This window comes from Pelodiscus sinensis, chromosome 1 (assembly GCF_049634645.1).
Source record: "Pelodiscus sinensis isolate JC-2024 chromosome 1, ASM4963464v1, whole genome shotgun sequence".
Taxonomy (NCBI): domain Eukaryota; kingdom Metazoa; phylum Chordata; order Testudines; family Trionychidae; genus Pelodiscus; species Pelodiscus sinensis.
The window spans coordinates 141,683,451-141,706,076 of record NC_134711.1 but is presented as its reverse complement, the minus strand read 5'-3'; the positions used below and the strand labels follow the sequence as shown (position 1 = coordinate 141,706,076).

At 41.7% G+C, this 22,626-nt stretch overlaps 1 protein-coding gene across 6 annotated transcripts in view; it reads right to left on the bottom strand.

Moving 5' to 3' along the window:
* Window positions 1-22,626, bottom strand: part of POLQ (DNA polymerase theta) — a 133,969-nt gene that overhangs the window by 14,537 nt on the left and 96,806 nt on the right. For 5 of the 6 annotated variants that reach the window (XM_075905124.1, XM_075905133.1, XM_075905123.1 and 2 more), the window contains 7 exons: window positions 20,495-20,624; window positions 15,582-15,700; window positions 13,318-13,502; window positions 12,437-12,548; window positions 10,703-10,827; window positions 5,288-5,441; window positions 3,317-3,426 (listed from right to left, as the gene is read on the bottom strand). In XM_075905124.1, coding sequence (XP_075761239.1) covers window positions 3,317-3,426; window positions 5,288-5,441; window positions 10,703-10,827; window positions 12,437-12,548; window positions 13,318-13,502; window positions 15,582-15,700; window positions 20,495-20,624 — 935 coding nt within the window. Of the gene's footprint in view, window positions 1-3,316; window positions 3,427-5,287; window positions 5,442-10,702; window positions 10,828-12,436; window positions 12,549-13,317; window positions 13,503-15,581; window positions 15,701-20,494; window positions 20,625-22,626 lie in introns of those variants that run through there. The other variant, XM_075905142.1, reaches the window with a different exon arrangement.

Genomic DNA, 22,626 nt, shown 5'->3' with positions numbered 1-22,626 from the left:
GGGAAAAGAAAATGCAGCTGCTTCCAATCTGAAATGCTTAGCCGGTGCTCAGATACTATGGTGACTAGGGACATATAAATGTATAGATAGGTTAGAAATACTTTTAGTTGTTTTTGAATGCACTTTAGCAGCTGGAAATAAATTAGAGCTAGCATTAAGCATGTAACCAGGCCAACTCTCCACAGACCATAATTGCTATAGCAGCCAAAAAACAGTATTGTTTACATCCTTCTACAGTCTTTACATAAGGCACAGGTAGAGAAGAGAAACTTTCCTCTGATCTATGTTTTTCCCTAAAAGATATGCTTTAGTTCACCAAGAAGTCCCATGGCTTGTGTTATACAGGGGATCAAACAACCTCACCTGCCCCAAAAAGCAATCCACAACAATGCATTCAAAATGAATATGCAGGAAGGAGGGAAAAAGTGATCAGTCATTCCAAAGAAAACAGATTCTATAACATTTGTTAGCCAAATCTAGACTAGAAATGCAAGAGTGAACCCAGGCAATGATACTTGATGTAAATACATCAAGGATTCTAAGTTGCTGCATAGAATATCTCCTGGATGGAACAGACAATGAGTAGTGCTGTGGCACTTTATAGACTAAGATTTATTGGAGCATAAGCTTTCGTGGGCAAAGACCTACTTTGTCAGATGCAAAGTGGGTCTTTGCCCAAGAAAGCTTATGCTCCAATAAATCTGTTAGTCTATAAAGTGCCACAGGACGTTGTTTATGCAGATTCAGACTAACACAGCTACCCCCTTATACTTGCTAGGTAGAAGTAGTTATAAGGCAGGCTACAGAAGCTGATATTACTTCTGTCTCAAGGTGACCATGAAGTTGCAGGCCTATTAAGACATAACAATAAAGGATGCATCAGGAACGTACATAGCCCAAGTTCTTCTGAAGACAACAGGATATATTGATCCATTGTCAAAGTGTGGAAGACTGGATAGTCTAGGAACTTTAGCCCACTTCAGATTGAAAGCTTAGAATATTTTCACATCAATTGCAAGGAAATGGGCTGTTCTGAAATGGACATGTAGCTGTGGACAAAATTATGGACAGGATTCAGAAGATGGAATTCTGATATCTGTGGAAGGAATTTGGGATATTTTTTAAACACCAGCTTATTGTTAAAAACTTAGTTTTAAAAAAGAGTTGGACAGTCAACTGCCATCTGAAGTTCTCTCTGTCAGGAAGTGATGTTTGCCAGAATGAAAACAACCTCCTGTTAGAAAAGTGAACCCAGAGTTGAAGAGGTTCCAGAAGCTGGTCTACCTTCAGTGCATTTCTGGAAAGCCAAACAGAAGAGGTGAACTCTAAGGGAAGATGCCTCATACAGACGGACAAGTGAAGAATACAACTGAACAGATTTCACAGCAAGCCAGCTTGTAATCTGATCTCATTCTGTTAAACTCCTTCCAGGCAGCTATGAAGGCTGTACTTGCTTTAAAACACCATATTCTCTATTTGGAGTCGCAGCTTATAAGGAGAAGTACCTCAGCAGAAGATGTCAAGAAGTCTCCCTATTCTGTGTGATGAGATGTAGTGAGACTCTCTGGGAATAGCCACTGCAAGTCCTAAATAGTGTTAGCGACGAGGAGTCCTGTGGCACCTTATAGACTAACTGAAGTGTAGGAGCATAAGCTTTCGTGGGCAAAGACCCACTTCATCAGATGCATGTGGGTCTTTGCCCACGAAAGCTTATGCTCCTACACTTCAGTTAGTCTATAAGGTGCCACAGGACTCCTCGTCGCTTTTGCAGATTCAGACTAACACAGCTACTCCTCTGATACTAAATAGTGTTGAGAACCTTATTTAGCACTGGTAAGGGCATTAAGATAATGGAATCTTTATTAATATCTCCTCAACTTAATCGGAACCAGAAGCAATGGGGGAGGAAACATGTATATTTCTTCCAACCAGCAGTGAATGGCAATGTCATCTTCCATCAAAGCCTTTACTTGACACTTTGTGCAGAGGAGCATTTAGTGCTCACTGGAGAGAACACCACACTTGGGCATGCCCCACGTTAGAAAGGTCTCATCTGCTTCTACTTGATCCAGAAACCACTGCCATGAGCCTATTACCAATTGTCTTAGCCTGCCTATCTTATGGTATACAGCAGTGGTCCCCAACCATTTGGGGTTGCCGGGTGCCAGGGGGCGTGGCTGTTCGCCCGCCGGGCGCCCGGGGGGGCGGGGACCCCCCATAGCCGCATTCTGGGGCCGGCGCTCTCCCCTCAAGCGCTGCGCGCCCGGGACCGGCGCTCTCCTCCCCCTCCCCCAAGCGCCACGCGCCTGGTGCTCTCTCCCCCAAGCGCCGCGCGCCCGGGGCCAGCGCTAGCGCTTTCTCCCCCCCATGCGCCGCGGGGGGTGAATCCGCGGCGCGCCCGGGACCGGCTCCGCGCATGCACCACGTGCCCGGGGCCAGGCCAGCCCTGAGCACTTGGCGGGCATCGAGAAATGCCCCCGCGGGCGCACCGTGTTGGGGACCACGGGTATACAGGGTCACACTCTAGGGGAGACAAAACCATGACAGCTGAGTCAGAGGTTTTCAAGTATCCTATCCAGGAATCAAAGGTAGAGGAGTATCAGCAAATGTGATTGCCTTGTCTGAGTCATTGAGTGTCTGAAGCAGCACATGCTTGAAATCAGTGCCAACCACCAGCAGAGCACTCTCCCTCTGCTCTGAGTCAGACAGACACATCGAAGGTGTAGAAGCAGCCTGGGGACTCTTCTTTCTAGATTTGGAAGGGAAAGAGACAAGTACCAAACACACAGCATCCTTCTTCCCTCACACACATTCTAAACTACAACAACAAATAAATACATTTAGTGACTCAATACATAATAATTCATTTAGTGACTCAATGCACAAAGCAAAGTTGGCCCCATGAGGCAGAAAACTCCCAAACTCAAAGAATCCTTTAAGTAAGGAGGGAAAGTTGTCCATGAATATTGTAGTGTACACACATTCAGAGCAGCTGCACAGGGGAGCTACTTCACCATGCTGAGTCAGTCTGAAAGTTGCAGGTAACTAGAGATCACCAGCATTCCAAGCCAGGGCAGCATTTCTTTAGTCTAGAACTTTAGCCAGGTGACTTCCTGACTTACTCAAAGAATCTGGATTCAAGACTGTTTCTCTTTTTACACCTCTATGGCCTTAAGAAAAAACTTTATTTTAATAGACTCATAGGGCATGAGTTTGCAAACAGCTCACGAATAGAAGACAGATCTCTAGAAAGGAACTTAACCAGGTTGTTATAGAAAAGAACATGGGCTCTTCTATAAGCAAATACATTCCCTACCTGAATTACACTGTCTTCTGCAACCTCATAGAGGAGCTCATCATGGAGCTGGAGGATGAAGAAACCTCCACTCTGTAACTTCGCTCTGTTTCTCCTCCTGTCTAACCTTCCTGTACAGGGAAAACATATACACAATTAACCAGCATCACACACAATCATATCTGTTTTAGCCCAAAAGACCTACATACCTTCATAATGCTACAAACAAGAATTGTATGACAGAGTCCAAGATGAAAAAAAAATTACACATGCGGATATAAGGACAGATATATAAAATATCATTATTATACTAATTGAAGGCTGCATCCACTGTTCACTATGCTTGGCAACACCCCCTCTCTGGCAGCTTTTGCCACCAGAGAGAGTGATGACATCATTCTGTCATGCAGCAGGAAAAACTTTTTTATGTAGAGAGTTTATTTCAATATTCACTAGGGATGTTAATGTGCAACTGTGTACGTGGTTAACCCGTAAGACTGGGCTCCTCGATTAAGCCTCACAGGTACACGCACTCCTTCCTTCCCCGATGCTTCTGTGAGGAAGGAGGCGGTAACCCATGCACCTAGGCAGCTGGCTAAAGCCAGCTCCCTGTACCTGCCTGCACTCACCCTTCACACAGTTTTGGGGGGAGGGCTGGAGCCGGTACTTCCAGAGAGTTTTTAAAGCAGCTCCCTATGAGCACCAGCTCCTACAGAGCTGCCTGCCCCTTACAGTGCTGCGTTGGTATCAGAAGATGCCGGGGGGTGGGGAGAAGAAAGGGGGAAGAGGAGAAGACATGCGGGACCTAGTGCCCATGGGGAGGTGGCTTAAAAGCCAACCATCATGTAAAAGTGTAACCTCTTTGTTTACAAAACAAAATGTATTTTAACATCCCTAATATTCATACAACTGTCTTTATTTAAAGAATGTTAATGCAAAGCTTTTCAAATATAGATATTCTAGCCTTAAATTATAAAGATGTAAATTAGGAAAAAAAACAAAGACATCCACTTCTCCTACACCATCTGTTTTACAAGCAAATTTTAAACACAATCACATTGGGTTTAATGAGAATTTGGTATATAATGTTCTCTCAAGCAATAAATTAGAAAGCTGTTGCTTCCAAAACTGTTTTAATAGCTAATTCTAAAAAGGCAGTGAGGTTCTACCCAGCCAACTCCAGTGACCAGGAGTTACAGCTACTACTACTAAATAACATAAGCACACCTTGCCGAAATCACCAAACAAGAGTTGTGTACAATGGATGTTAGATTAGTTATTAATTTGCTTCTAGGTCTGTAAATTGTATACACAGTATTAGGACAGTCTCACTCACTACATACTTGGAGGGCTATGAAATACAGAACCAATTACAATTGTTCTGACAATGTAACATGCCTAAAATATACAGATAAATATACATGTTGTGCGCCACAAAGGTTGAATAATTCAATTGAAACTGCTAATTCAAGAGTAGTATGACCAGCCCAGGTAGACACTGACAAAAGCTTTGTACCATATCTTTGTATCTTAAAACACGCTCACTCTAGACTTAAATCTAAAGGAAACAGTATTCTTTGGCAACTCTGTTGTCACAACTGGTGTTTTCTTGCCTTTGAAGATGGAGCATCTGCATTTCTTTTTTCTTTTTAAACAAATCAGTAGTAACATCAAGGAATTTAGCACAACTGAATTCCAGTTTTCCTTGTCCAATTTTCCAAATTTCTGCAATGCCCTCTGAACCAATCAGGTATTTAGGGTTTTCAGATCAGAGTATTCTGTTCTCATTCACAAGCTGAGCCGACATTGCCTCTCTTAGTACTTGCCCATTCACCTACTCATGGCAACAAGACAGCCTATCCAGTATGAGAAAATAAACATTTATTCCACAACACCTGCCCAAAGCCCACAGCTACAACAAGCTTTTATTTTAAGCGAATTTTATCAGCTTTAGACTTTTGACATCACATACAAAGGAGAATAAAAGCCTACCTGTCCTGTTGCTCTGGAACAAGCTCTCCAGATGTCCATGGGACTTCACTGCTGATGGGAACGCTTCAAGCTGCCTCTGAATGTTCACAGTGGCTGTTTTAACAATGTCAGCCGCAGAACCCTGAACAGCTGTGTTCACAGCCTGGCGCTCTGCCTGAGGATTACAAAGATATCAATTCTGAAAATTCATCCCATAGTATAAACTCTGTTATACACTTTGTAACAAATCTATGGAAGCTGGCTTGAGAAGAGAAGTCATGATTCGTTACACAAACCACAGGCATCTATCACTAGACAAGAATTATTATTATTACTAAGGCTGATAAGATTTATCAGCCACCAGCCATTACTGGGAAACTTCCACACGTGTGAAGAGCTCATTTTGTCCCGCAAAGGACAATCACACAACTAGCTAGATGCATTATGGGGTGTTTGTGCTTTTTTGCAACATATAGGCTACGTCTAGACTGGCATGATTTTCCGGAAATGCTTTTAACGGAAAACTTTTCCATTAAAAGCATTTTCGGAAAAGCGCGTCTAGATTGGCAGAACGCTTTTCCGGAAAAGTACTTTTTGTGGAAAAGCGCCCGTGGCGAATCTAAACGCACTTTTCCGCAAAAATGCCCCGATGGCCATTTTTTGCAGAAAACAAATCTCTGCTGTCTACACTGGCCTTTTTGCGCAAAAGTTTTTCGGAAAAAGACTTTTTCCCCAAACGGGAGCAGCATAATATTTCCGCAAAAGCACTGACAATCTTACATGAGATCGTCAGTGCTTTTGTGGAAATTCAAGCGGCCAGTGTAGACAGCTGGCAAGTTTTTCTGCAAAAGCAGATGATTTTGCGGAAAAACTTGCCAGTCTAGACACAGCCATAAAGTATAGGATAGCACTAGAAACAAGATGATAGACTTTTTGGCCCACCGGTCTGATCCACTGGGGCAAATCCTACCAGTAAAATGTTCGGACAACTTTTTCAAAAACTAAACCATGCTACATTACTATAGTTTAAGGCAGGTTTTTCACATAAAAGAGAGGTCTCTCTACCAGTGCTTTTCTTAAACGAGAAAATTCTCTTCCCAAGGTGGTTCTTTCTTTACCTCTGAACTGAAATTCATGAAGGAGAATTTAAAGGAAACTGAAATTAAAATAAAATCTCAATCTTATAAAGGGCCTTAAATATAATTTTGGAAAATTAAATATTGAATAAAAGCTGAATCTTTTCAAATAGCCTCTTTAAGATTTAGTAACCTATAAATTAATCTAAATAGTGTTTTTTGAAAAAAAAAATCACCAAAATTAAAAACCCCAACTCCTTATATCAACATTTTGAAAGTATCCTGTTACACTATGCATTTATTTGGTATCTGGATTTCCAGTGAGTTCTAATGCCATATTATAACATTAAGCCTCCCACTGAGAAGCATAATGCTGTGTCAGGAAAATGGCATCTCCCCCACTGAGTCAATTCACTGTTAGGGAAATGGCAGAACAGTGACAGATCTAAGTGTCACCTTGCAAAACATTTTCTATACATAGCTGAATATTTGTAAAATATGAGACTATCTAGTTAGTAGTCACTGCAGTTTTCCGTTAAAAGGTCCCTTTTTAACATAAAAAATGTAGAATTTGAAATATCTTTTTGATGAAATGCTGACAATATGCAATTAATGAGGCCTGTTGGGTGGGACTTATTTATCCCAAAGAGTTAAACACTGCTCTACTTTTTTAAATTGTGTCCATTAAAATCAATGCATTTCTCATTTTAACTAATCAGTGAGGGTCATGATGAAGTGAGGTTACAACCGTGATGATTTTTACACACCAAGCTGCAGAAGACGTAGTTCAGAGTATGGGCAAAAAGCTCTAAAAAGTAATTAAGGAAACACTGAACTAATGGAATGTTGGAGTAATCTGCATGCCCTGAATGAACTTGGTAAAGCCAGAGTTATGATGGGAAGAAAAAAAGATATATTTAAAGCATTCAAAAATTGTAGTTTGATAAATCTTTAGATTATGTGTTATTTCCTCCATATCTGGAAAGCACTGTATACTGTACAGGCACTATTTAAATTATACTAGCATATTTACCCGGTGTTGCTCGGGTATGTAACTCAAGAAATGGCGGGTTGGGTTTTGTTGGGAAATAAAAAAAATGCAGATGTGTTATGTAAATTATTGCAATTTTCAAACAGGAAGGAAAAAATAAGTTTGTATTAACAAAAGAATAAAAGTAAATCAAACATTAGATACAGCTTGTTCGTAGTTTTTCTGTCTTTTGCTAGAATAAATCAATTTTTGGAACTTCCCATTCTTGAGCGTAACAATATATTGTTGCCCATGTACAAAGCAATCCATTCTCAAATTCACTCCTCTAATTGTGAAGAACTGACCCTATGCATTGTTCATTGTTATTTCAAAAATGAGTCATTCTGGGAATTGGAGATATTTAAACTGAAATGGATAATCTGTAGATATCAATGGAATCTGTGGTAAAGACATCCTACCCTTCAGCAAATCCAGTCAAAATGGTAGGTTCAATGGTGTGTAGCCTCAAAGATTTAATGCAAAGTCTTATGCTTTGCAAAGTCTTGGAGCATCTAAGTTTCTTAAAAGCATGATTGCACATCCAACCTCCAATACCAGGTGATGTTGGTTGTGGCATACTACTAGGATTGAGTGAATTCAGAAATTCTGTGGATTATTGAACAGCTTAATTGATGTTCACAAATGTGTCAATTGATTTGTAGCACACAATCTCTCCACCCCAGGTGAAGCAGTGCAGAGGGAGAGAGAAGAAGGAAATTCCCAGACCCCAAGAGGAGTGGCAAGGACAGAGGGAATCCCCATGCTCTGGGTGAAGTGGTGAGAGAGGAATCACTAGACCCTGTCTCTCTCTCTGGGATTCCTCGAATCGAGTAAGATTTCCCCTTGGATACCTATAATAGATGAGTGTATAGATGAGAAATTAAGCCAATTCTGCAAGGAACACTCTGGCAGTGGCTGCATAAAAGTTCTCCATCTCCAGCAGCACCAACGTGGGCCCAGGCACACTCCTTACGTCGGGCTCTATGATCTTCTTCATGGAGACACTGCTTGACCTCAAATTGTTGGGCACCGTTCTTGATAGTGGTCGTCCAGGTTACCCAACCCTTCAGCTGCCTCTCCGAGGTGTCATCAATGCCACACTTTACCAAGGTGTTCTTAAGAACATCTCTGTAGTACTTCCTCTGCCCACCATGAGACCTCGTCCTGGTCCTCAGCTGAATGTAGAAAATCTGTTTAGGCATTCTGACCACGTGACCAGACCATCATAGCTGCATGTGACCAACTATTGCCTCAATGCTGCAAGAGTCAGCCTCTCCAGGACACTAACATTGGTCCATCTGTCCTGCCATGCGATGCCCAATATTCTCCTCAGGTACTTTTGGTGGAATTTCTCCAGATCTTTAATATGTCCTCTATAGGCAGTCCAGGCTTCATCTCCATACAACAATGTCGAGATGACTATTGCATTGTAGGCGTCAATCTTGGTCTGAGTCTCGATCATCAACGACTCACCTCCATAAACATCCATAAGCTGCACTGGCACTGGAGATTCGATGGCGGATTTCATTGTCGATGTCAGCATTGAACAGATAAGCTTCTGAGATAAAGGAAGCTGTTGACATTCTCCAGTACTTGATAGTCCAGCGTGATGGTTGGTTTGGATAATGGTATGGTGGGTGTTGGCTGAACGAGAACATTGGTCCTTAGTGTATTGAGAGTCAGTCCCAACCTGTGGTAGGCCATGGTGAAAATGTCAACAATTGCTTTGAGCCCATCTTCTGAGGTGGCACTGACCTGGATATCGTCAGCATATTGGAGTGCTAACACAGACGTTGTGGTTATGATCTTGGTCTTGTCTCTGAAGCAGCCCAGACTGAAGAGGCTACCATCTGTCCTGTAGGTTATTTCAACTCCGCTTGGAAGGTCATTTCCAATAATCTGGAGCATGGTTGACAAAAAGATATTAAATAGCACATGGGATATCATACATCCTTGTTTGACTCCAGACCATAAGCCAATTGGTTCAATTGCACCGCCATTGTTGAGTATCATGGCCTGCATGTTGTCGTGTAAGAGATATATAATACTGACAAATTTTGGTGGACAACAAAAGTGTTGCAAGCTCTTCCAGAAGGCCTCACGGTTCACAGAGTCAAATGCTTTTGTCAAATCGAAGATGCCATATACAGAGGCTGACGTTGCTCATGACACTTCTCTTGTATTAGGCAGACAGAAAAGATCATATCAGTTGTTCCTCGCCCTGGTCGTAAGCTGCATTGTGACTCCGGAAGGACTTCTTCAGCCAGTGGAAGGAGACAGTTCAGAAGGACTTAGGCAAGAATTTTACCTGAAGTTGAGAGCAAAGAGATCCTTCAATAGTTTCCACAGTCCATCTTGTCACCCTTCTTAAAGATGGTCACTAGGATGGCGTCTCTGAGCTTGCTGGGTATGGTTTCCTCTCTCTAGATCATTAGATGAGGGAGTATAGGCATGAGAGCAGGGATGGTCCTCCCTCCTGAAATATCTCAGCAGGGATTCTGTCGGTGCCTGTTGCCTTATTGTCGGTCTGTCTTTTGTGTGTGTGTGTGGGGGGGGGGGATGTGTGGCTGCTTGGTTCTTGTAGATGGAAGGTTCACGATCCATACTGACACGGACAAGTATAAAGACAGATAGAAGCCTCACAAAGGGAAGAGGAATCTCCACATGCCCACATGGAGTGGCAGGGGAGTGAGAGTGTGCAGGCCCCATAGCAGGGTGGGCATTACCCCAAAGCCACTTTAGCTGTGCAGGGTGTGGGGGAACCTTAACCGTTGAAGGCAGACTAGCCGGCAACATGCAAAGCCCCATCTCCAGCTGATCAGTCTAGTGCTGGTGTAGCTGTCCCCAGTACTCACTCTGCAGCATCCTGTCCCTGCTCGCTGCCTCTAGTGAAGAGTGAGAGGATCACGTCCCTCCTCTCTCTGCCCCTCCTTTTCCATGATGTGGAAAACAGTCCCATTCCCGACTCAACCAAATCCTGACCTTGCTTTAAGTTAGCTTCATATTATCCTATCTACCAAATTTGGTGACCCTTGCTGTTACCATTTAGGAGGAGTTCATTGTGTGTCTGTGTAAAATAATATTATTAATGAGGATGATGATGGAGGGTCTCTTCTGGAGTTCATCAGGACAAATGTTCCTAGCTGAACCCTCAAGGAATGTTACTATACCTATCTATTTGTCCATTTGTTTTTGCCATGTTAAAGAGAAGCAGTAAGTCCATAGCAACCAGCCATCCTTCACTCTGATGACTACTTCAGAGTGAGGAAATAACGATGGTCCAGTACAGCTGGAATTGCTACTATTCAGGAAGAATGGTTCTCAACATACATGTGCTTTGCTGTAAGGGTTTGGATCTTTGATAGATGGCAGATATCTGCGCCTCCCCAGGATGCTCTGCACAAAACCATCCCTACTGCATTTCTTCACTGTCTCCTTCAGGAAAGTCTGAATCCCTGAGAAAGGAAACAAAAGAAAGAATGTCCCATCATTCCACACTACTGCCAGAGTTCCATCACTCCCTCACTATACTGTGCTCTTTATGCTAGAACATCTGGTATTTCATGTTTACTCTAAACTCTGTTTTTGCTCTAAGGCACTGACACTAGTTTTGGAATGCCAAATATTACATCACTAATATGTGAAGAAGAGGAAGTCCTTATATTTCTCAGTCCCTCTGTGAGACAAAGGACATGAGTGAGGGATCTTTCTTTCATACTTATAGTCAGTTCTTCTGGGTTAGTTTATTATGATTTTGAGGAAAATGAGGTTTTAGCTAGCTGTGAACAAGAGTATCCAAGTGGTAGCATGTCAAAGGTACATCGCTGCTATTTATTCTTGATTATGGAAAATCAGGACTTGGCAGTAGTACTGAAGGGACATACATCAGGAGGGGAATTAACTGAAAGAGAATAAGAGCCTTTGTATAGTGTTACTTCAGATCTTCAGAACAAAAAGAATTAATCCAACTAGGCTCGGCAAGGAAAGGACAGAACGCATCATGAGCATAAAAAGAAACTCCAAAAGTATGCAAGTCAGGGATATTGTCCACTGAGGAACAACCAAGCTCAGATAATTGTACTGAAGTGGACAAAGATTTACATTTTATAAAACTCTTCTGTTTTAGGGCTTCAGAAAGATTTTTTCAAGGATTTAAAAAAATTGAAAATATTAAAAACAACATTATATTCTAAAAGAGAAAAGTATTCAAAAAAGAGACTGAATTATTCAATAATATATTGAGTCAGTGCTTCCTAACTGAGTCTGTTACACATTTATAGACAGATAGATAATTATATGTATGTGTTCTGTATTATGAAATGTTTGAGATATTCTTCCTTTGTATATTAGAGTGGGTGTCATATTCTGATGGACCTCAGTTGAAATGGAAAATTATTCAAAAGTTATCAGAGATAACCTTAGAACAGACTCAGTTAGGGAGCACTGACTCTTCACTTCATTATTTTCTAGCTCAGCTCAAAGCTCTCCTATTAAAGCTTGCTGTGACTCAGTCCACTTGACCTCTGCTCATTTTCAAAATGCTATCTTCCTGTTCAGGCATTTTTTTCTAGGAAACTTGATATGTTCCTTAAAATTATGATGTTTTTATATAAAAACGGTGTCAGAGCTACTCTGAGCAACCAGATAAAAATGGCAGGGCTAGAAGCAAAGCTATTTAAGATGTGAAAAAGTTCATTCAAAATGGAAGATGACTAGTTGATCTTACAAACAACAAATTGAATCCTTAGATCCAAATATATTACATATTCTAGCAAGGAAACTTATTCTAAGTTAGGTTAATTTTTAAAGCTCCCTTCAGGGAGGATTAATTGACAGTCAAAACAACAAAATCATTAAAATAACGTGGCATTCAATTTACAGAACATAATTTAACAAAGCAGGGGCACTGAGTATATGTGAAAGCAGAAACCGCATTTCCTTGTGTACACATACAACCCTGAGAAGCTTTTTCATAAGGCACAGGAGAAGATAGGAGTTGAAGCAGTTCCAGGAAAGGAAGAGAACGCAAGGGAAGAGAAGCAGGGCCACAAACATGTACCTTACCTGGGTATCTGGATTTGAAGGATTCAATGTAACAGGCAGCATCATTTTCTTCAATACCCATCTGTTCTCCTAAAGATTTAGCTCCCATTCCATAGATAATACCATAGCAAATCTGTCAGAAGAAAGGCAGCAGAATCACAATACACAGTTAGTGATTCAGAGAGCAAAGTAGCAATAAAATTTGAACTTCAGAAGACAGTAAATCCCAACATGATTTTAGGATGCAAGTCTGGATCCTGCTGCTTTCGGGCTAACTAACTGTATTCATGGAAAAATGACAATACTTCAAGGACACCATTTTGAACTTGAACTTTGAGGATAACAAGATTTACTTCAATACATCAGACCAGTGGTTCATCCAGTCGAGTATCCTACCTTTAGAAGAGGCCAGTAACTGATGCACCGTAAAAATACAACTTCTCTTCTCCTATTTTCCAAATAATGCACTAAACAGTAATGTGAATGAGAGAAAGGACTAGGTAATCTTCCAGAATTTGCAGCTATTAGCTAAAGCTCTGATATGTCCACACCAACAATCTTGGTCTCAAATTCCATGTATTTTGATGACTCCAGAAAATTATGAACCCCCACACTCCCCCCTTTCCCCATCTTTTTGGGGATAGTTTTCTTTGATAAATCAATGGAAAAACGCCTGACAGGGTGCTTAAATATATTCTGGATAGAGGGCTACATAGAAACTATTTTATATCTTAGAGGGAGTCAAAAAAACTATTGAGGTCCCCTATTTTATAATTTAATAGCCAAAGGAAACAGATTTTTGAAGAAGAAGGTTGCCCCTGTACATTATAATATTTGATCAAGTCCATTCTACTCACTAAGTTGCTACATCTGATGCAGATATAAATTTTATCTAAGACTACCTGTTTGGCTTGTTGCCTTATCTCATTTCCAACAGCTTCAGGGTCAATCATCTTCCACTCAGCTGCAATGCTCTTGAAAACATCAGCCCCACTGTTCAAGACCTCAATGAGACGACGGTCACGAGACAAGTGAGCAAGGATCCTCAGCTCAAGTTGGGAATAATCAGCAGCCAAAATTAAACCTCCTGCAGCCAACAGACCAAATTAATCAAAACATTGTCTTTTATAAATTAACACTCAGATATCATGTCAAAATCCATCACCTGAGGAACTACAGACAAGATCCTCAAAAGCCTTGCCCCAAGATCATCATGTACATGAGTGCAAAGAGAACAGATTTCTCCACTCACTCACACTGATGATAGCTTTATATAAGTGCAATTCCAGGGCTGCACAAGGTGAAAGGCAGTGGAGATTCATTTGGCTAAGCAGCTACTATTTACAAAACTACACCTACTGCTCCTGTTGTGAACAGCTTTTCACCAATATGATTATGGTCTACCAATTGCATGGTCTTTCCCTGTGAAATCTGATCTCTCCCTTGCTACTGGGTAGGCCACATTTGGGGGGCTCCTAGCTGCAAGTCCCCACTTAGCCAAGGAGGGATAGGACTGCTCTTTCCTCTGCACAGCCTCTTTCATGGAAAAAGGAGAAACAACCTCAAGCACCTTCCCTGCTGCAGGAAGCTACAGCGTGGAGCAGCAGCTCTGGAAGATCCTGAAGTTGGAGGAGGCTTCTAGATGTGAGTCCGATCTCCTAGCTGCAAAAAATCCTTGTAGGGACAGGACTGCATCTTCCTTTCTACGGCAACTCTTGGGGAGGAGGGAGATCAAACTCACCTCTAAGTGCCTCCCCCTGCTACAAAAAGCTCCAGAGCTAGGCAGCAGCCCCAAAGTTCCCTGCAGCTGGAGGAGTCTTGTGATCTCTCCCTGCTGGGAAAGCGCCTAGCTGCAAGTCCCTGCTGCCAGAGAAGGGATCCCCACAGTTACAACACTGAAATTTCAGATGTAAATATCTGAAAATATGAAAGCAACCTATTTTAAGACCCTCTGGCTATGAAACTGATCAAAATGGACCATGAATTTAGTAGGGCACTAAACAGGATGTACTAGTAACTTCTCCTCATGCCTCTGCCTCCCATTGCAGACATTTCTAGCAGATGTGAGGCTGGGTGCTATGCAGGGCCTACCTCTGTTAGTGAATAGCTTCAGGGCTTGCGTCTGCTGCTGTTCAGAATTTTGCCAAATAGCAAAAATTAGACTGATTCTTTTCCGCTTGCCTGATGCCCAGAGAGTTCTGAGTATCAACAAGGAAAAATGACAAGACTCTGATCAGCATTAACTGTCGGAAAAGTTACAAGTAGAAGCAGATATACTGGAACTATCTGTCTGCAGACACAAGCAAAAGAAACAGCATCATTTTACGTTCAATGCCTATTTAGAAAGTTTTCTTCACCACCATAAGGGATATGAATTTGATGGAATTGGCCATCACTCACACCCCAAGAGAACTTCCTATTTACAATAGATGAATGAATTTTTCAAGCTCTGACTCAAAACAACCAATTGCCCACTCCAATGCACAGCCTTCAAACTGTTACCTCCATTAGACGTAGACCCAAAATAATAGCCATTTGAACAGAACTATTAACAACAAATGGAGTTGCATATGCTCTACAGCTCAAAATAATCAGATCACTTATTTAAGTTCATCATTTTAACATCAATTTTAATTAAAACCAAGTTTGATAAAACAAAGGAATAGTTAAAACACAAGCCAATCAAAACAGGCACATGACTACAGAATTTAATGAAATTGGCAGTAAGATCTAAAGTGTTTATCCATCTAATAACTATATTGGATAGAAGCTGGAACACCCCAATTGATACAGAACCATGGCAGTCAGTATGAAGACATTCAAAAATCTCATTGAAAAACAGATATAACATAAATTGTATTAAGTACTACATCAAGCACAAATTATATTTTTATATGAGAAAAAATATGAACCTATACGACCTTTATAAACCAATATAAAAAGTGTGAACCTAAATATCCCTCCATGCCTGGGCTTTCCTCTTACACTGCCTCTTTCCGAATAACTCTGGGAAAAATTACTAACTACAATATTGGATTTTCAATCATACTGCCCAAACAGATGTACACATCAGCATTTCTTCCCTTCATTTCCAGATCTAAATTTTCATTAGCTATGTGCTTAACTGAAGAAAAAGGTGCAATATACTAAACTATCAAATCATTACCTGAAAAAGGAACAAAAGCATGCCTCATGCTAACAGAAAATGGCATCCCTCTTCCTTTGGATCCTTCATAAGCCAGAACCTTAAGGCCACAAGGCAAGGTACTGCATCGCTTTCTACCTCTGTGGAGGCAAACATAGTTTACTCAACTAATTTTTACAGTATCTGTTGTTGAATTAACTGTGGTGACAAAGAAATTAATCACTTGCAAAAAACCAAACAAACAAACAATCATAACTTTGTATTGTTCTTTAAGGTCAATAGTCGGACTTTGTCAGACTCTCTGTGATCATGCCAGATCATACCAAAGACACTGGCTCTCACTACATACTGACAACCGACACATAGCTGAAAACCAGTTTGGACTGTCTCTGTGTTAGTATTGTTAAACTAGATATTAGAGTTATAAGAATATGATTAGCCTTTATGGAATGCTTGTAGGATGCTACATTTGCTAATCCTACTTGTAATATCTGTAAGCCCATGTTAGAAGGTAAAGTTTAAATGTTTGCTAAGATTGTAAACCTCCACAGTCAGGGGAGTAGAGATGTAAGCGATTAGTCTACTATCCAATAAGCAAAAGCCAATAGAGGCAGCAAGCCTTAAAAGCCAGTTTCCCCCCAGCACTCTTCCTGCTAGAGGGGGCAATGGGGACTGAGTGCAAGCCAGGAATCAGCTGATTCCCAGCTCCTGCCCAGTCCCAGACACTGTGCCTCTGCTTTTTAAATGTATGAAGAGCCTGCCAGCTCTTCATACATTTAAAAATCAGAAGTGCAGCAGGAGGAACCCAGTGCGAGCCAGGAATCAGCTGGCCTGGCTCACGCTGGGTCCCCCCCCCACACACACTGCACTTCAGCCTTTTAAATGTAGTAAGAGCCAGCAGACTCTGAATACATTTAAAAAGCAGAGGTGCAGCATCTGGGACTGGGCGCAAGCCGGGAATCAGCTGAATACATTTAAAAGGCAGAGAGCAGCAGTGGGATTAGCCCCCAGTACCAGAAGCTAACCCCACTGCGGCTCCCCCACTTATTGACTAATCAACTAGTCAATGGAAAATCTATCAATTAGTCGATTAGTTGATTAAACTAAATTTAACATCCCTACAGGGGAGAAACATTACCAAGCGTGAAATACAAGTTTACCATAAGCAGTACCATAAAAGAACATCTCCAGACACCAAAGTCATTCTGGAAGATCAGTGGGCAAAAGACTTTGTGGGTTGCTCCCCTGACACCCATGAAAAGGAAGGAGACTTGCATAAATGCTCATCCCACCAGTTTGTATGTTGGGGGCAGGGAATAAAAAATCCTCTTAAGGAATAATTGTATCCATATGCTGCTTGAATTCTGAGAAGTTAAGATTTCTAAGCACGAGCAAGGGATCTCCCAACTGTTTAGCTTGGGTTAATCCTAAAGGACATAACAGTTTGCATATCATAGTAGCTACTATCACCTTTTGGAACCTAAGACTCTCTCATTTGTGCGTTTATGTTTATCTGCTTTAACTTTGTAAATAACTTGTTTCTTTTTCCTACTTAATAAACCTTTAGTTAATTTTAAGATTGGCTACAATCATTGTCTGGTAAGACATCTAAGGTGCACTAGATCTGAGGTAAGTGACTGTCTCTTTGCACTAGGAGCAAACTAAATATTTTGTGATCTTTGGTATATAGCAACCATCTATCACTAAGTCCAGCTTGTCTGGGTGACAAGATAGACTGGAAAGCTCTAGAGGACTGTCCGTTGACTTAATGGTAAGACTGTTATAGTGTTTTAGGAGTTCACATCAGCCACCAAATCAGAGGATCATTTAACTGCACATCCACTAATGTGATCTATGCCATCAAATGCCAGCAATGTCCCATTGCCATGTATATTGGCCAAATTGGACAGTCTCTACAGGAAAGAATTAATGGACCCAAATCAGATAACTGAAAAGGCAATACACAAAAACGTGTTGGAGAACACTTTAATCTTCCTGGACATTCATTAATGAATCTCCAAGTAACTTTTTTTTCCAGACCAATTCCACAAGTCAAATACACAGAGAAGGGTTGGAACTTAACTTCATTCACAAGTTTAATTCTTATGCAAATAGTATGAATCCAGGATATTGGATGGCTCCCACATTATCTTCCACATCTTAATGACTTAACCAACCAATCAAACAATGAAGGTGCTAAAGGGTCTTGATGTCTGTGCAGAATCTGGTGTTGGTCATCTTCCTTTCCAAGAGCAAACTAATGGTTCTTATCAGACCCTTGTAACTATTTAGTCTTTAAGGTACTCCTAGAGACTATTTGTGGTTTTTAATGTTTTTCCTTTTACAGACTCATTCAGCTATCCCCTCTGAAGCTTATCTACTCACTGTCTCTTTTTTTCTTCCTTCCTTCCTTCCTTCTCCCTTCCCTCACCTTCCATTATTTATTCTTGGATCTGGACTTCCAACACTCCTGTCATCTGAAGATGTAGGCTGTGCCCACAAAAGCTCATGATATCATCTACATGTTTTATTAGTCTTTAAGATGCTACTAGACTATTTGTTGTTTTAAGTTTTTCCTGTTACAAACTAACTCGGCTATCTCTCTGAAGCATTTTAATTCTCATAAAGTTAATTAAAACATGTTTTGCATTTTAAACAAACCAATTTATTAAACAATGGAGGCTAGTGAATTGAACTGCTTGTTTCTGGTCACCATGTACTTCCAGATTTACAAAGCACCACACATAGCTCATTTGCAGTGTTCCAGCTCAGAGAGGGGGATGGGGGAGCAGGGATGGGGGAGGCGCTTGGGGGAAGAGGTGGGGCAACTGGAGCCCCATGGCTCGGGCTTCACTCCTGGCCTCCAGCCATGGGGCTCCACAGTTGAGTAGTCGACTACTTGATAAGCCCAGGCTTATCGGGTAGTCGAAACAACTCTTCAACTACTGACTCCCACCCCCTCCCCTCCGGCCTCTGTATCAGAGCTAGAATCCTCCGTTGACAGGGGCTGCTGCAGCCCCTGTCCATGGCGACCCAGGCTAGCTGCGGGCAGAGACTGCTCCAGCAGCAGCCAGTGTCCCAGTTCCCTGCTAAGAACCCCTCCTCCCCCCCAGACAGGGGCTGCTGGACCTGGCGCAAACCAGGACTGAGCCGGGACTGCTCAGTCCCAGCTTGCACCAGGTCCAGGACCTATCTCCGCTGTACCTCTACAGTTTAAATGTAGTAGGGGACGGGCTGCCTACATGCCTGGCTCTTACTACATTTAAACCGCAGAGTCTCAGCAGGGATATCCCCTGAACCTGGTGCAAGTTGGGACTGATGAAGCTTTCCCTTATCAATTAATTTTGTAGTTGATAAAAAAATGATCTACTACATGCCTAGTGGATTACCCACCTCTAAGCAACGTTACTTTAAAGGCTAACAAATTTATTAGGGTATTAGAGCATAAGCTTTTGGGAGCTCAAAAAAGCTGATGCTTGAGTACTCTAATAAATATTTTAGTCTTAAAATTGCCACTGGATTCCTTGTTGTTTGTTTTTATGGAGACTGGTGCTAAAAGGAAATAACTGAGTGGAAAGGAGGTGCTAAAGATGTGATCACTGAAATGAACTACGTGAACAAGCTAAAAAGAAAAACACTCTCTCTGTATCTGCAAGAGGCTACTATTGTCAAAAGCTGGATCTAGCATTTCCATGGACTTTGGTGCCAAGTGTTTAGACACTGACTTTCACTAGTTGAATGGTTTGGCACTATGTTCAGTTGTCTCTCATCACACTACACAGTTGTGACATTGTTAACCATTCATGGAAGGTTCCCCATTCAGGGGCTCTGAAAGGACTTCTGAGTCCTTAGTTTCCACGTAAGAGACTCTAGCAATCAGCTTAGAGTGAAAAACATCTCTTGAGATCAAGGTCAGATTCCTCAGCCTGCAAAGAGCTAGACAAAATGAAGAGAGAAAAGATACCACCCACTTTCTGTCAAGTTCTTATTAGTTTCCTTACTTTCTTTTCTGGTTTCTCTCTCCTTTGGAACAGAGACTACAGGAAACCGAAGAGGATTCAGAGAGACCATGGAAAGAAATTTTTAAGTACAGATGAAGAAGGTAGGTATGGCAAGTGAGAGGTACAGAGAAAGTCTCCAGCAAATATTCCCCAGTTAAGCCATTGATTCAGGGATTTGTCATCCAAAATTTGGTATCATCATCGCATTTAGCTACATCAGAGCCTCTGATTTAATAAGGACACTTTAAAGGACCAGATTAGGAGCCAAGAGTTAGGAGATTTGCCATTGCCTAGTCAGGTGAGCAATTACCAGAAAATGAAGGCTGCTCCTTACTGGTATTTGGCAGTTTACACTACTTAAATAAGAAGTCTCCCTTGTCCAGTAGCCATCTTTTTGCCCCAGCATATTGCTCTCATCCCCATATTGCTTTGCTCACTAGATTACCACACAATACAGCACTAAGAATTTGTTCACCTTGATAGTTCTATGATAGTTCACAGGCACCTCATTTAAAAACAAGTTTGTTCTACTTCTGAAAGGTATCAGTGAATTGAGCTAAAAGCCAAAATTAAGCAACTCCTGAGTTCTCATCCCAGCTCTACTATGCCTCAGTTTGCCCATATTTAAAACAGGTAAAATACTAACCTAACTCACTCTGTGATTGTGAAGATTGATGCTTGTACGGTGTTGTGCAAAGATAAAGTGCTATGTAAGAGTTAAGTGCTATTAGATAAATAAGGTATTTCACTGCACAACTGATTTTCAGACATTTATCTTCTCTAAATTCTGAGCAAAACATTGACCAACAAGTCAGACATCAGATATTAAAGCAACCTGTATCAACCTCTGTAAAATGTGGAAAAAGAAAACTGACAAAACAATCAAGTTAAGAGAAACAGTATAGGTGAAATCACTGCTGAACACATTCCTACCTGTTCCCAAGAAAAGTAGAGCCACATCCTCGTGCTTGAGAAGGAGGGCTCTCTGCAACCACAGTTGGCATTTCAATCTCAAAGTCTTTTGGAACATTCTGAATATTCGGTTCTATGAAGCTTACGCGACCTAAAATGGATCAAGTGCAAGAAGGAAAGAGTTCAAGGCAAGCATACCGTATATTTGAACCCACAGCTTACACACAATTTCTGTGCAAAGCAGAGAACACAGGAAATCTAAGTGTTACATTCACTGCTTTCTAAACTATAAACATCTTGGGAGAAATGAGACTAAACTTAAAATCACTAATTGTCAAACATCTTAAGAACCAATTTCACCTCCCTTAAAACTACTTCAGTCTAAATAAAACAAAAAGACAGGACTATGCAGCACTTTAAAGACTAACAAGATGGTTTATTAGGTGATGAACTTTCGTGGGCCAGACCCACTTCCTCAGATCAATTTGTGGAAGAAAATTGGCACGACCCAATTTTCTTCCACAAATTGATCTAAGGAAGTGGGTCTGGCCCATGAAAGCTCATCACCAAATAAACAATCTTGTTATAGTCTTTAAAGTGCTGCATAGTCCTGTCTTTTGTTTCAGCTAGACCAGATTAACACAGCTGCATCTCTATCATCTGTCTAAATGGGAATGCGTAACAGCAGAGGTGGATTAAGGATCCTTGAGGGGATCCTCAAGGAATCCATTCTGAAGCATTTAGAGAGGAAGTGATCAGGAATAGTCAACATGGCTTCACAAAGGGTAAGTCGTGCCTGACCAATCTCTCTATGATGAGGTAACTGACTCTGTAGATATGGGAAAGACAGTGGATGTGATATACCTTGACTTTAGCAAAGCTTTTGATACAGTCTCCCACAATATTCTTGCCAGCAAGTTAAGGGAATATGGATTGGATACATTGACTGTAAGATGGATAGAAAGCTGGCTAGACTGTTGGGCCCAACGGGTAGTGATCAACAGCTCGATGTCAGGTTGGCGGTCGGTTTCTAGTGGAGTGCCCCAAGGATTTGCTCTTGAATCGGTTTTGTTCAACATCTTTATTAATGACGTGGATGAGGAGATGGATTGCACCCTCAGCAAGTTCGCAGATGACACTAAGCTAGGAGGAGAGGCAGATAAAGCTGGAGGGCAGGGACAGGGTCCAGAGTGACCTAGACAGATTACAAGATTGAGCCAAAACAAATCTGATGAGGTTCAACAAGGACAAGTATAGAGTCCTGCACTTGGGACGGAAGAATCCCAAGCATTGTTACAGGCTAGGGACTGACTAGCTAAGAAGCAGTTCTCGGGATTACAGTGGATGAGAAGCTGGATATGAGTCAACAGTGTGCCCTTGTAGCCAAGAAGGCTAATGGCATATTGGGGTGCATTAGGAGGAGCATTGCCAGCAGATCCAGAGAAGTGATTATTCCCCTTTATTCGGCTCTGGTGAGGCCACATCTAGAATAGTGTGTCCAATTCTGGGCCCCCCACTATAGAAAGGATATGGACACATTGGAGAGGACCCCACGGAGGGTGACCAAAATGATTAGGGGGCTGGAGAGCATGACCTATGAGAAGAGACTGAAGGATTTGGGTTTGTTCAGTCTGCAGAAGAGAAGAGTGAGGGGGGATTTGATAGCAGCCTTCAACTTCCTGAAGGGAGGTTCCAAAGAGGATGGAGAAAGGCTGTTCACAGTAGTGATGGCTGGCAGAACAAGGAACAATGGTCTCAAGTTACAGTGGGAAGGTCTAGGTTGAATAATAGGAAAAACTGTTTCACTAGGAGGGTGGTGAAGCACTGGAATGGGTTACCGAGGGAGGTGGTGGAATCTCCATCCATAGAGGTTTTTAAGTCTCAGCTTGACAAAGCCCTGGCTGGGTTGATTTAGTTGGGATTGGTCCTGCCTTGGGCAGGGGGCTGGACTTGACCTCCTGAGGTCTCTTCCACCTCTATGATTATATGGTTTTGTGAGGCCATGGGCCGGAGCATGTGTGGAGGATTCTTGGTTGCATCGCAATCTCAATTTTTAATGCAGAAGACCATGTCTCCACTAGCATTTATGTTGGCAAAACTCAGGAGTATGAAAAAAATTGTCTCTCGGGGATGTGAGAAAAACCACAAACCTG